The sequence below is a fragment of the Musca domestica genome, unplaced genomic scaffold, assembly GCF_030504385.1.
Source record: "Musca domestica strain aabys unplaced genomic scaffold, Musca_domestica.polishedcontigs.V.1.1 7, whole genome shotgun sequence".
Classification (NCBI taxonomy): Eukaryota; Metazoa; Arthropoda; class Insecta; order Diptera; family Muscidae; genus Musca; species Musca domestica.
The window spans coordinates 5000607-5014690 of NW_026712383.1; the positions used below are offsets into that span (position 1 = coordinate 5000607).

The 14084-nt window shown below is 35.7% G+C and overlaps 2 protein-coding genes across 3 annotated transcripts; one reads left to right on the plus strand and one right to left on the minus strand.

Annotated features, from left to right (window-relative positions):
• The first annotated feature begins 791 nt into the window (after nt 1-791).
• On the plus strand, nt 792-3067 carry LOC101900854 (tRNA-dihydrouridine(47) synthase [NAD(P)(+)]-like). The gene is made up of 5 exons (XM_005185144.4): nt 792-935; nt 990-1143; nt 1202-2269; nt 2329-2469; nt 2529-3067. Exons 1-5 carry the CDS (start codon nt 904-906, stop codon nt 2952-2954), a joined length of 1821 nt encoding a protein of 606 aa, XP_005185201.1. The 5' UTR covers nt 792-903; the 3' UTR covers nt 2955-3067.
• Nucleotides 3068-3192: 125 nt separating this feature from the next.
• LOC101901027 (fructose-1,6-bisphosphatase 1) lies at nt 3193-8617 on the minus strand. 2 transcript variants are annotated; one of them, XM_011294908.3, is made up of 4 exons: nt 8462-8617; nt 4790-4832; nt 4073-4416; nt 3193-4013 (listed from the first exon to the last, which is right to left on the minus strand). In XM_011294908.3, the coding sequence occupies exons 2-4, from the start codon at nt 4803-4805 to the stop codon at nt 3336-3338; spliced, it is 1038 nt and encodes a 345-aa protein (XP_011293210.1). In that variant the 5' UTR covers nt 4806-4832; nt 8462-8617; the 3' UTR covers nt 3193-3335. The 2 variants fall into 2 exon arrangements, with proteins under 2 accessions (XP_011293210.1, XP_005185203.1); XM_005185146.4 differs by lacking the exon at nt 4790-4832 and having other exon boundaries at nt 8462-8615.
• Between the last annotated feature and the right edge of the window lie 5467 nt (nt 8618-14084).

Consider the following 14084-nt stretch of genomic DNA (forward strand, 5'->3'; position numbering starts at 1 on the left):
TTTGTTTCAACCAATCAGAAACGAAGTGTTTGTTTACATTTTATTTTGTGTCCCTCTCGTCGTAAACGAACGTCGCAATAAAAGTTTTTATTGTAAAACAAATAAGAGTAAAATAAGTATTAATTGTAGTATTGCGATATTTTTTAAACAAAGAAACTTATAATGACTATATTTTACTGGTTTAAACCGAAAGTTTTCCGGAACTGCAAATGACAAGAGTTTAATTCTTGCACTACTTCCCGTGATGTGCTTTGGGAATCTTAGATGTTGAGGCTAACTTAATTCTTAAAGCTGCACTCCATTCTAACCTCCTTCCTTTATGTTCTTTTAATATTTTACTGGTTTCACTCTTAACTTACTCTTAAATTATTTGAAATATTATAAAAAGGTACTTTTAGGGAAGACAACATAAACAAATTTGTTGTTGCATTCATTTAGGGCGAATTCTTCATTACAACAATTCGTTTTGACATTTAATGGTGCCGTCAGCTGGGCTGATGCGATTACCTAGTACATCTACCTTGGTTACAATGGTTGAAGAGCAACTGAAATGGCAAAATGGCTTAAAATTTGCGCAGTAGCCCACACACGTATGATTTGTTCGCAAACTACCCCACAGACGTAAAAACGCGACCACAAACCCAACAAATTGCTCGAATTTATCGTTCGTCTATGGCCAGCTTTATAGAATTGAGACCCATGAAAAATGGTGTACATAAAAATATGAAAATGAAAAAAAATGCGATTGTGTAAGCTTGTGGTAAGGAATCTTAATCATACAAAACATTTGAGAACTGTGAATACCCCTTATAATGTTTGTTTATGTTCATTGAGTTGACAGCTGGCACTGCACGTGTTAGCTCTGAGAGGAATTCTTGAGAAGTTGAATATTTTTTGTAAATAATGGAGCCCGGCATTTGTTATATTAAACCAGAGTAAATATTAAATAATTAAATTGTTGATCATAATGTTATTAATACAATTAATAGATTTTTGGTGGAAGAAGTAAAGAAGCCAGTAGCAGAGGACGATAGCAATAAGAGAAAACACAGTGAGTCTGCTGAGACAACGAACGATGGCAATGGCGAAGCAAATAAATTCCAAAAGAATAATAAAAAGGAACGCAAGAGGGGACAGAATAAGGTAAGCCACTCATAAAGCTATGGTGATAATGTTTAAAATATGTGTTTGCATTCCATAGAATCGCCCAGTATACAAAGATGATCGCACCACACATTTGTGCAATACCCTGATAAATGGTCCCACCGATAACAAGTGTGCGTTGGAAAATTGTCGTTATGTTCATGATTTACAACAGTATTTGGCTGCCAAGGGTGAAGACTTGGGCGAGAAATGTGTTGTCTTCGAAAGTAAAGGATTTTGTCCGCGTGGTGTGACTTGTCGCTTTGCAAAATCCCATTTGGATGCAGAGGGCAGGAATATTAAAGCGCCACATTATGATGAAAATACTCCACCGACCACTTTTAATGGTATTACATCGGAATTGCAGATACGTTTGCGTAAAAGGCAATATGATTTTTCAAAATGTAAGAAATTCATCAGACAAGCTGAGTCGATGCGAGACAAGAGGAAGGCAGAGAAGCAAGAAGAAAATGGTGGTGTCAAAGAAGAAAATGTGGCAGAGCCAGAAAAGGAAGAGACTGAACAAGAAATAACAGAGGAGGAACAGAAGATGGAAGCTTTGGAGGAAAACAAGCCATTGGGATCTTGTGGTGATGAAGACACCAAGGGAAGGGATGCGGTGCGTAAAGCACCCATTGATTTCAGAGAGAAATTAGTACTCTCCCCATTAACAACTGTTGGAAATTTACCATTCCGTCGTATATGCAAGGAGTATGGAGCAGATATAACATGCGGTGAAATGGCTTGTTGTGTACCCCTGGTCAAGGGTATGACCCAAGAATGGGCATTGAGCAAACGCCATGAATCAGAAGATATTTTTGGTGTCCAGTTATGTGGCAATAATCCCAATATTATTGCCCAAGCGGCTCAGCTGATGCAAGAGACGGCTAAAGTTGATTTTCTGGATTTAAATATTGGCTGTCCCATTGAGTTGATCTATCAACAAGGTGGTGGCAGTGCCCTGATGAGGCGTACCAATATTCTCGAATTGACTGTTAGGTCGTGTTCCGCTCTCAATCCACAAATACCGTTTACAGTAAAAATGCGTACCGGTATCTATGCCGATAAAAGTGTGGCTCATGATTTGGTGCCCTTGGTAGAGGAATGGGGTGCAGCAGCTGTAACGGTAAGCTGAGGTATAGGAATTTGGGAAATTTAATTTTAAACATTGATTTTTACCTATAGCTTCATGGTCGTTCCCGAGAACAACGTTATACCCGCAATGCCAATTGGGAGTATATTGAGGAATGTGCAGCCAAGGCCAAAAATATGCCGATCATTGGAAATGGAGATATATTGAATTTTGAAGACTACACAGAAAAGAGGGTAAGTAAAAGTTATGACATCTTGGACAAACATATTTTACTGGTATTTTTATTTCATAGAAAATTGCCCCACATGTATCGTCTGTAATGATAGGCCGTGGCGCCTTGATTAAACCATGGATTTTCCAAGAAATCAAGGAACAAAAGCACTTGGATCCCAGTTCCACTGAACGTTTCGAAATGATGCGTAAATATGTCAACTATGGCCTTGAGCATTGGGGCTCCGATACAAAGGGTGTCGAAAATACGCGACGTTTCTTATTGGAATGGCAATCATTCCTGTATCGTTATATACCTTACGACCTAATGTTACAACCACCGCAAAAAATCAATCAACGGCCACAAACATTTAGGGGCCGAGATGAAATGGAAACATTAATGAGTTCCTCGAATTCACAGGATTGGGTAAAACTAAGTGAAATGTTATTGGGTCCCGTGCCAGATGGTTTTACATTTGTACCTAAACATAAGGCGAATTCGTATTAAAATGTTTCAATCATTCGTATACATGATGTTAAAACATGTATAGTTATTTTAGCGTGTTTTTACAATGTATTATATAACATTTGTTTAAAATAGAAAATATTTTATTTTGAATATTCAACCCTTGTTTTTTTTGTAAAAGTCTTTGCCTTCTTTCAATGAAAAGACTGACCTTTTGAAAAGAACTTTGTATATATAACCAGACCTATGCATCCTTTAATCTGAAACGTTAAAACTTAAGTTTGTTTTTTTTTAATTTTTATTTTTATAAAAAATATTTTTAAGTTAATGAAAATGAAGAGATAAAAAAACACAAAGTCTTAAAATAATCACAATAATTGTGTGTGTATGTCTGAGTAATCCTTATAACCATTTTACAACCTCCTAAGCTTTTTGATAATAACTCAAGGCTTCTTCCACATCCAATTTTGAACCCAAAAATATGGGTGATCTTTCGTGGATCTTTTGGGGAACAATATCCAAAATTGGAATTTTACCATTGCTGGCCAAACCACCGGCCTGTTCCATCAAATAGGCCATGGGATTGCACTCGTACAACAAACGCAATTTGCCATTTGGTGCCGATTTGGTGGCGGGATAGATGAAAATACCGCCGTATTTAATGGTACGATGGACATCGGCAACCATAGAGCCAACATAACGAGCCCCATAGGGTTTACCCTTGGTGGGGTCCTTTTTGGCAGCAATATAATTGAAGACACCAGCTTCCCAGTCGGAGGCATAACCTTCGTTAATGGAATAGATTTTGCCCTTTTCGGGTACACGCATATTGGGTTCAGTCAGGATGAATTCACCAATGGCAGGATCATAAGTGAAACCATTTACACCGGAACCGGCACCCAAACTCAAGACAATGGCGGTAGCTGAGCCATACAAAGCATAACCGGCAGCAACAATTTCGCGACCAGGTTGCAAGGCATCTTGTACGGTGGGGGCACCTTCGGTTTTCTTGCGGAAAATCGAGAAAATGGAGCCAATGGAGACCAGGCAATCAATATTCGAAGAACCGTCCAAGGGATCAAAGCAGACAATGTATTTGCCCTACAGATTAGAAAAATTATTATTATTTGCAAAAGATTTTCAATTTCGATTTTCCTCACCTGTTTCTCTGTTTCGACTTCAATGACATTTTCATTTTCTTCGGAGACCATCAAACAGGTGGTGTACGAGGACTTCAACATATTGATGAACAACTCATTGGACAGAACATCCAATTTCTTGACCTCTTCACCTTGAACATTGACATCGCCGGCAATACCATGCAATTTAGCAATACCAGCCTTGCGCACAGCCGAGGCAATGGCTTTGATCGAGGTCTGAATGCAATTCAAAAGCTGCGACAAATCGCCGGTGGCATTTTTGAATTTACGCTGTTCCTGCAACACAAAACGTGTCAGGGTCATGGCATTGGAATCGAAGGCTTGGCCTTGTTGTGTCATGTTGGCTATAAAATTGGAATAGAATAACAAAATAAATATTAATTGTAATAATTAAACATGAATATCATTAAAATGAGAACAACACAAACTAAGAACAAAATTGGGTTCGAAACAACTTTTACATTTGGTCGAAACTTGTTGTTTGAAAAGTGCAACAATTTTGCGAAAGCTAGTTAGTTTGCCAAAGCTAAATATCTAAAGAGGGGAAAAGAGAACTAAAACTATTATAAAATTGAAAGGAAGAAGTTTTTTTTTTTCCAAAACATAAAAGTTAACTAAAACATGTCTTAGTTAAAATTAGTATTTTTCCAGTTGTAAGTAACATGCTGCTAAGAACAATTTCTATGCGGTTTCAAATTTTGTTCTTTTTAGACTTACAATCGTTGGCGCCCATTTTCAGAAAATATCGAATTTCCTAAACCTGTCGTAAAAAATCAATGTGAAATAAAATAAAATATAATGTAAAATATAATATAATAATAATATATAAAAATATTCTACTAAATAATATTAACTATTTAGTAGAATATTTTCAATACTCATAAAATAAAGTTTTGAAGATTGAAATAATAGAACGTTTGCTCATACTTGAAAGAAGTAGAACATGACGAAAAAAATTATTTTAGTACTTTCTTATCTTATTTCTTCGGTTATATCCATTTCTGTATCAGAGGTTAGGTCTTACGAACCTCTTTCGTCCGAGGCCTAACCTGTTCTGGAGTAGTCATAGCAAAATAATCGATTTTTGGGAAACGGATTTCTTTTATAAAACCCCCAAAAAGTCGAAAAAGTGTCCAATATGGGTGTTCACATAATGTATGCCAAATTATGCCTCCACCATTTGGAACGAATTAGCAAATTTTCCAAAAATTAAAATCCATTGAAAAATCTGTAAAAACCTGTTAAATATCCCTCAAGCTGTAAAGTACTCACAAAGAACACCTCGTGTAGAATTTTAGAGAATTCCATTGAAAAATGTGTCTAAAATCATCAAAATACCGAATGTAGGGGGGGGGGGGGGGGGGGGTTGGTCCGTTATATACAATTCCCTTTTAGGGGCTAAAGTACTCACAAGGAACTCCTTGTGTGGAATTTCAGACAATCCCATTGAAATGTGTGGCTAAAATCATCATAATACCGAATATCGGGGGGAACCGTTAAAGGGGGGCCATACGATATCGTGGTCCTATATTTATAATTCTCTTCCAGGCGGTAAAGTACTCACAAAGGACTCCTTGTGTGGAATTTCAGACAATTGTACTGAAAAATGTGGCTAAAATCATCAAAATACCGAATATCGGGGAGTACTGTTATATGGGGGCTATAAGATATCCTGGACCTATATAAACAATTCTATCTTAGAGGGTAAAGTACTTACGAGGAACTCCTTGTGTGGAATTTCAGACAATTCCATTGAAAAATGTGGCTAAAATTATCAAAATAACGAATATCAGGGGGTACCGTTATATGGGGGCTATACGATACCGTGGTCCTATATATATAATTCTCTTCCAGGCGGTGAGTACTCACAACCTATTAGCCCATCTTCGAACTTGGTCTACAGACAAAAGACTGATCTGTGCAAAATTTTAGCTTCCTATCTTTAGTCGTTTTGACTGTAGCGTGATTACAACAGACGGACGGACGAACAGGGCTAAATCGTGCGTGTGATGGTTTCATGAGCCGTTTGAAGACCATAATTCGTGCCAAACGAACAAATCTAAACTTATTCTAAAATTTGATGCTATTTCCGACATTTTTTGCTTTCATTCAAAAAAAAAAAAAAAATGACTTTGTTGTATTTTTTTATCTCACCCTGTATATCTTCGCTTGAGTTGTCTTTAATTGTGCACCATATATCCGATCCGATTTTTTCCGTTTTTTTTATTATACCCTACACCACATGGTGGTCAGGGTATTATGTCTTTGTGCATTTGTTTGTAACAGGCAAAAGGAAACGAGTATTTTTGTAAACAAAGTACATGTCGCATTTATTGCCTGATCCCGATGAAATTTTGCACAGATCATTTGTTTGGCCCAAGGACGAACTCTATTGAAATTGGAGATAATCGGTCAAAATTTAGATATAGCTCCCATATATCTTCGTCCGATTTGCCTTTTATTGTGCACAAAACGTGTAACCTCAGCCCGAATTTTATGGAATTTTGCATATACACCCAAATTGGGCCAGAAAATATGTGTGCCAAATTTGATCGAAATCGGTTCATATAGAGCTATAGCTCCCATATATATTGTTCATCCGATTTGTTATTTTTGTCCACCGCCGCCGTAATATGCACTCTGCAACAACAATATTTGGGGAAATATATCAAATACAGCTCAGAAATACATTTGCTAAACTTTATCGAGATCGGTTCAGATTTGGATATAGCTCCCATATATAACTTCGTCCGATTTACCTATTATTGTGCACCAAACGTCTAATATTTGTCCAAATGGGATGGAATTTGGCACTTTCGACCGAATTGAGTCTAGAAGATAGTATGTCAAATTTGGTGAAGATCGGTGCAGATATAGCTATAGCTTCCATATATATTATTCATCCGATTTGTTATATTTGTTACCCACAATCGTAATATGCACTCCGTAACAACGATATTCAGGGAAATATATCAAATACAGCTCGGAAATATCTTTGCCAAATTTTATCGAGATCGTCTCAGATTTGGATATAGCTCCTATATATATCCTTATCCGATTTCAAATTAATTGTGCACCAAATGGGCAATACAATTCCGAATTTAAAATATACAAATGCTTCGGCATATTTATTCCTTTGAACTTTAAATTATAATTATAATCATAGCGTGTATGATTGTATTCTCCCATAAAAAAAAAAAACGTTAATTGTTTTGGTATCATAAAGTCGGCCCGCCCGTCGTTTTGACTTTCCTTACTGGTTTTTAAAAATTAGTTAAATAAGATATAGAGGAATGGAAAGCCTGGCTTTTTTTCAAAAACTTGATCCAAACTGTACAGTTTTTCAATTCCATGACAAAACTGGCTATTTTCCTAGTATGGGCCCGCAATGCACGTTTTTCTAGCCATAGATATTGAATATTTTTTGTTTTTATTTTTTTTTAGCTTTTTATTATACCATGCGACGTGCCCTCAAATTTGAAAAAGGAAAATTCCGTCTTTTATTGGCTATTTTTATTTATTATTTTTTAAGATCATTCTGTGTACGTCACAGAGGCATGTGATATTCCATTTGACAGTTTTGTTGTAATTTTTCGTTTTTGATTTTAAAAATTTAAAACAAAAGAGACGAAAATCCTCTGTATCATCTTCAAAACAGCACAGCTGACTGGTTCTTGATCATTATATCGATTTCTCAGGGCAATCCAGAACATTTTTACTCCATTTTTGTTTCAAGGTCATACAATGATTTTTTTTATATATCTCTTGTTGATTTTCCCTCATTTGTTAAAATGTATCTCAAAGATTCAACTTCAACAATAGGTGTAGAAATGTTTTTGTTTTAAACACACCGATATTTTGTTATCAGTACTACACCAGAGGCCAAAAGGGGAGGCAGGTGCTAGACGAAGCACATATTTAATTTTATGATCACAAAAACTTGTTCGACAAAAACAAGTTTAATTTTTTCAATATTTTTCGTCGTTGACGTTGTCAAATTCTCCAAAAACTAAAAAAAATTAGACAAGAATATGTTGTCTCCATAAACCACCCACCTCATCGGGAGCACTTCATATCTTTTTGATACCAACCAATAGCTAGCTGTTTCTATATGCTTATCACACAAATTAATTTATTTATATCATAACACACGTGTTTCTAAACTCATACGGAAAATTTACGCACGCTTATATGTATTATTTTCTTTGAATCTTTTTCCGATATTTGTTAAGAGTAAATCTTTTCAGTTTTTCATCACTATTTTCAAATAGTTGCTGTTGTTTGTTTTAAAGTCCAATATTTTTTTTTCTAGTTAATAAAAACATATTATTTTTGTCATAATTTTTTTATATTCCCTTATCACTAATGAATTTATTTTTGTTTACTTACACTGTCTGTTAATTTGCTGTTGCGATTTAAGAGGAACAAATAAACTTTGGTATTTAGTTTCCAACTGTTGCTGTTGGTTGAACTGCTTTCTGCCAGAAGGGGGTCTGTTGCCCACGAGTCAATACTCCAGACTGAAAACTTTTTTGCTAGTTGTTTAACATCAACATATAGCCCTGCTTGATCGCTTGGTTGGTTACCCACAGCTAATGGCTAGACGGGAGGCACACAAAATGTCAAAGAGAAAGTGAGCAAAAACTTCTCACACGCAAACTAAAACAATAAATGTTGTCATTGTTTTGAATGTCTGAACTAAATTGGCGTTTAAAAACGCCAGTTAATAACATACTTTTATTAATGGTACCATCCGATATTTGGTATTTTGATGATTTTAGCGACATTATTTACCGAAAATGTATTTGGTATTTGAAGTGCGAAGAATGGATTTTACAGCCTATGACAGAAAATTGTACATGCAGGTCCACGCCTTCCTATAGCCCCCATATAACGGTACCTCCCTATATTCGGTATTTTCATGATTTTAGCGACACTATTCATCGGGATTGTTTTAAATTTGGTATTTGAAGTTCGAAATTGATATTACAGCATATGACTAGAGATTGTCTGTGCAGGTCCACGTTTTGGTATAGCCCAAATATGACGGTAACTCCTGATATTCGGTTTTTTGATGATTTGTTTCAAATTTGGTATTTGAAGTTCGTAATGAACTTCAGGTCCACGTCTTTGTATAGTCCCCATAAAACGGAACCTCCCGATATTCGGTATTTTGACGATTTTCGCTACATTTTCCCACGGATTTGTGTAAAACTTGGTATTTGTAGTTCGAAGTGGGTTCTTACTCCCGTGGCGTTTTTGTATAGGCCCTCATATAACGGTACCTCCTGATATTCGGTATTTTGAAGAATTTTGCATCATTGTTTTCTCGCAGATTTGCCTAAAAATTGGCATTTGTAGTTCGTTACGAGTTCTAGCTCCGGTGGCGGAACATGGTATATAGTTCCACGGTGTGGTATAGCCCCACATAATGGTACCTCTGGATATTCAGTATTTTGATCATTTTCACCACATTTTTCCACGGATTTGTCTAAAAATTGTTATTTGTAGTTCATAGTGGGTTCTAGTTCCGGTGACAGTTTCCCTACAGCGCACATATAACGATACCCACCGGTATTCGGTATTGTGATAATCCAAGTCACATTTACCCATGAAATTGTTTCAAATTTGGTATTTAAGAAGATTTGGTAGATGACAATCCTTGAAGTATAAAATTGTCCATAGAGGTTCCCGTTTTGGAGTGGCCCCCATATAAGGGTCTCACCTACGTTAACCGGACGTATCAGCAACGGATCCATGGTTGCATCAATTAGGAGAACAAAACACTAAACTTAAACGAGTTTTTGTATTAACTTTTTTCTTTGGGCCGTTGTTCGCTGTATGCCTGGGACCTTGCAATAAAAGTTTCTGCTTTATATCTATTATCAATAATACTAAACTGGGATTTAAGTAGTTCTCTTCCATGTGCTCTGACTGTTTTACTTTGTCTCAACAATTTTCTTGAACTTATCTCGCGCTTACTTCTCCAGCTTCTTTCTGAATTTTGGCAACTCCAACTGCCCTATCTACCTTCTTGATTATAACCAAACACCTACTTAATTCAAGTTTTTCCTTTAACCTTTATCTTTTGACCATAGCTCGCAATAGAAGCTTCTTCTTTATCTCTAATATCCTTCGTACTAGCCTGAATCCAAAAAGTTCCCTTCTAAATGCTCTGAGAGTTTTACATTCTTGAACTTGCCTGGCGTTAATCGTTTCCTATTGCGCAGAATTAAGCTTGTACTTTTAGCACCGTATGTAAAAAATCTGCAGCTTCACGGCCTACCGTATGTTCAATATTCTCGAACTCTTTCAACGATTTCGTGAGGCTATATTCGTCATCACCCGTTAACTTCCAAAGCTAACTCGAGACTGGCCGCACTCTTGATCATACCTTCCCGTATTTTTTGTTCCTTGTAGTCGGGTCTCTACCACATCTACGTAATTTTTTTTTACTTGCTTGTCCTGCGCAATAATGCTCTCGCTGGGTTGTGTCGACAACTTGGACTTCAATCTTTCAGCATTTTCCTTAACTGAGTCACGGTAGTCTTTTGTTGCTTTTCTTTTTTCTTTTAACTTTTTTCTTCAGCTTTTCCGTTTATTCTTATTTTCACATTTATTTATGACGTTTTTGGAAATAATATTTTGCTTCCCTTCTATTGCCGAAATATAAAATATTAGTCCTGTTTAAATTTTAATACCCTCCACCTTAGGGTAAAAAAAAACATTAGAATTCATTATGACCTACAAATACCAATTTTTAGACATATTCATGGGAAAATGTGCCAAAAATCATCAAAATACCGCATACGTGGACTCATACATTCAGCGTTTCGCCACCGGAGTTAGAACCCATTATGACCAACAATTACCAATTTTTAGACAAAGCCGTGAAAAAATGTGGCAAAAATCATCAAAATGGGGAATATCGGGAGGTACCGTTATATGGGGGCTATACCAAATCGTGGACCTATACATACAATGTTTCGCCACCGGAGCTGGAATCCATTATGACCAACAAATTTAAATTTTTAGACAAATCCGTGAAAAGATGTGGCAAAAATCATCAAAATACCGAATATCGGGAGGTACTATACCAAAACTTGGACCTATATATCTCATTTTCAATACCAATCAATATAAATTGTAGTAAACAATCGTTTTTTTTTATAAAAACAACAATAAAGGGATTAAGCCTGACCATTTTGCAACAACAAAACAAATTGTTTTGCTAAATTTAGACGCTCTAAATCAACTTAGAATTTTATGCTGATTATGAATATATGTATTATATGGGGTCTACTACTAATATTTAGGGATGTTACAAATGGAATGAAAAAAGTTAATATACCCTCCTTTCCAAGGTGGAGGGTATAAAAGCGCTAAATTGACAACATTAATTATGAAAATATGTATGCTCAAAACGTCCGAATGCTCTATCATTTTAAAAAAATGAGAGTCTCTTTGGTGGAACCACAACATTACATATTTGCGCGTTATCTAAACACAAATTCTCTCCCCAAACTAAATGAGACGGAATAACCAAAAATGAGTGGAGAGGGGGTGGTTGGTGGATCACAAAATCCAACTCCAAAAACAGATACTTTGCATGCGATAAAGGAACTAGTTCTGATCACTGGTGGCGCAAATAAAGAAACAAAACAAAAAACAACAAAAATGATAAACAAAACCAGAAAATGGGGGCCGGTCTCTTTCAGCATGATAGGTGAATATTTATCACTTGCTGGCCTTTTTGGTTGATTTTTGTTTTTTAGCTTCGTCTTTATCAGCAGACCAAACACGTCGACAAGTATATGTAGCATGCCTTTGCTGACGAGTGGTGATGTTGTCATTTTTTTTCTAGCATTTTTTAATGAATTTCGTTTTTGTATTTTTGTTTTGTTTTTTTTTTTTTTTTATAAAAAAATGCAAAATCATATTCCGAAAACAACAAACCCAGCATAAGAATTGACATTGAAACAACCTTTGGAAGCGTAAAATAGATAATAAGAACGTTGTATATGGCGGGAATGATAAGAAAGAAAACCACAAAGAGATTATCCTGAATTATACCCTTCACCATACCATGGAGGGTATATTAACTTTGTCATTTCGTTTGTAACTCCTCAAAATAATCAGGTTAGACCTTACAATGTATATTTATTCATGATCAACTTAAAATTGAAAGTAGATCCAGCGATACCAGGTTGTCTGTCCGTCTAACTTTCAAACCACTTGAAATATTTTTTTAGAAGCCGCTGATGATTTAAACCAATAAAACAGCATTTTATGTATCTACACCTTTAAAGCGGTGTATTATTTTTTTAATATACATATGTTCCAGAACCTGCAATATAGTACTATATATGGTACAATAGGGGGTAAGAATTAAGAATTATTCAAAATTGGAATCTCATTTATTTGATATTTTTCCCTCATTTTTTTAATTAAATAATTTTAATTGTTTTTTTTTTTTTTTTGTTTTTATATTTAAACAAGAAAAAACACTTTAAGTTCGGCCGAGCCGAACTTTGAAACTCTCCACTTTTGGGTAAAGAAAACATCTTCTTCTATATCTATAAAAGAGGAAAATGTGTGTATGTTTGTAATGTATGGACTCAAAAACTGCTGACCATACTTTCCTGAAAATTTCCAAGTATACTACAACATCGCTTAAAAGTAACATAAGCTATATAAATTTCTAAAATTCCACTTGGAACTGGAGATATATCATCAGAATCGGAGGTACTTTCCCAAAAATTTTGATTTAATATGCACATATCTATTGATCGATTACAGATACAGTATCCAAATTTGGAATGCGTAACGGAGTTTGGAACAAGATGATTTCATGTATTTGACGCATTAAACACGCTGTGTACTCCACATTTCAATCAAATTCGGAATGTGTAACGGAATTTAAGACGAACATACATTTGCCAAATTATATTAAAATCGGTTCAGATTTGGATATTGCTTCCATATATATTTTCAACCGATTTCGTTTATTTGATGCAGCAAACACGTTATATATGTTATATTTTAATGAAATTTGCAATGAGTGACGAAATTTGGTGCCAAAAAAATTTGCCAAATTATATTAAATTCAGCTCAGATTTGGATAAATCTACTATGTATATTTTCTGGCGATTTTATATATCTGATACACCCGACGTGATATATATGCCCGATTCTAATAAAATTTGAAAATTTGGCATCAAAAAAAAAAAAAGAAAAACTTGCCAAATTGTATTGGAATTTGAGCCAAAGTCAAAGTCAAACGCCATAAGTTTTACTTTTTTTTTAAATTTTAATTAATGAAAGAAAAAAATGTTGGAAACAGCATCAAATTTTAGAATAAGTTTAGATTTTTTCGAATTGGTCACCTTTGCTACGAATTCTGGTCTTCAAACCGCCAACGAAACCGTCACACGCTGCCCGAATGTTGCTCTGCGGCATTTTGGCCCATTCCCGGCGAAGCGCTTGCTTGAGATTATTGACTCTTTGGTATTTTTAGTGCCAGACACAATAGTCCAACGGATTGGTATCTTGAGATTTTGGTGGCCATTGTGAGCTGGAAATGAAGCGAGGAACCTCATTTTGTAACCATTCTTGGGTGGCGCGTGCTGAGTGCGATGGTGCTGATCCTGTTGGAATTTCCAAGGTCTGCGGCCAAAATGTTTGTGTGCCCAAGGCACCTAAATATTTTCCTAAATATTTTCGCGACAATATTCGGCATTTATTCTGATGTCACGGTCGATTAATACTAGCCGAAAGCGACCATCGGCTTTTATGGCGGCCCACAACATCAAAATGTCCGGAGCTTGAGTTCTGGTGGCCAACCGAAGGTGCACATTTTTAGCTGACCTCTTTGACAAATATACACGATCATTTTGTTTGTTTACAAACTGCTGGACAACGAATGTTTTCTTATCGGAGAAAGCCAAATTCGACAGTTCACCACTTTCGGCCAAGTGAAGCAACTCTTTAGCCCTTTTGAGTCTATTTTCTT

Bases quoted from the DNA above. Each gene is read 5' to 3' on its own strand.
- LOC101900854 (XM_005185144.4), top strand. From the start codon at position 904: ATGGAGCCCGGCATTTGTTATATTAAACCAGA. The intron at 936-989 runs GTAAATATTAAA...TACAATTAATAG, and splicing joins ATTTGTTATATTAAACCAGA to ATTTTTGGTGGAAGAAGTAA. The intron at 1,144-1,201 runs GTAAGCCACTCA...TGCATTCCATAG, and splicing joins GCAAGAGGGGACAGAATAAG to AATCGCCCAGTATACAAAGA.
- LOC101901027 (XM_011294908.3), bottom strand. The intron at 4,014-4,072 runs GTGAGGAAAATC...TCTAATCTGTAG, and splicing joins AAGTCGAAACAGAGAAACAG to GGCAAATACATTGTCTGCTT.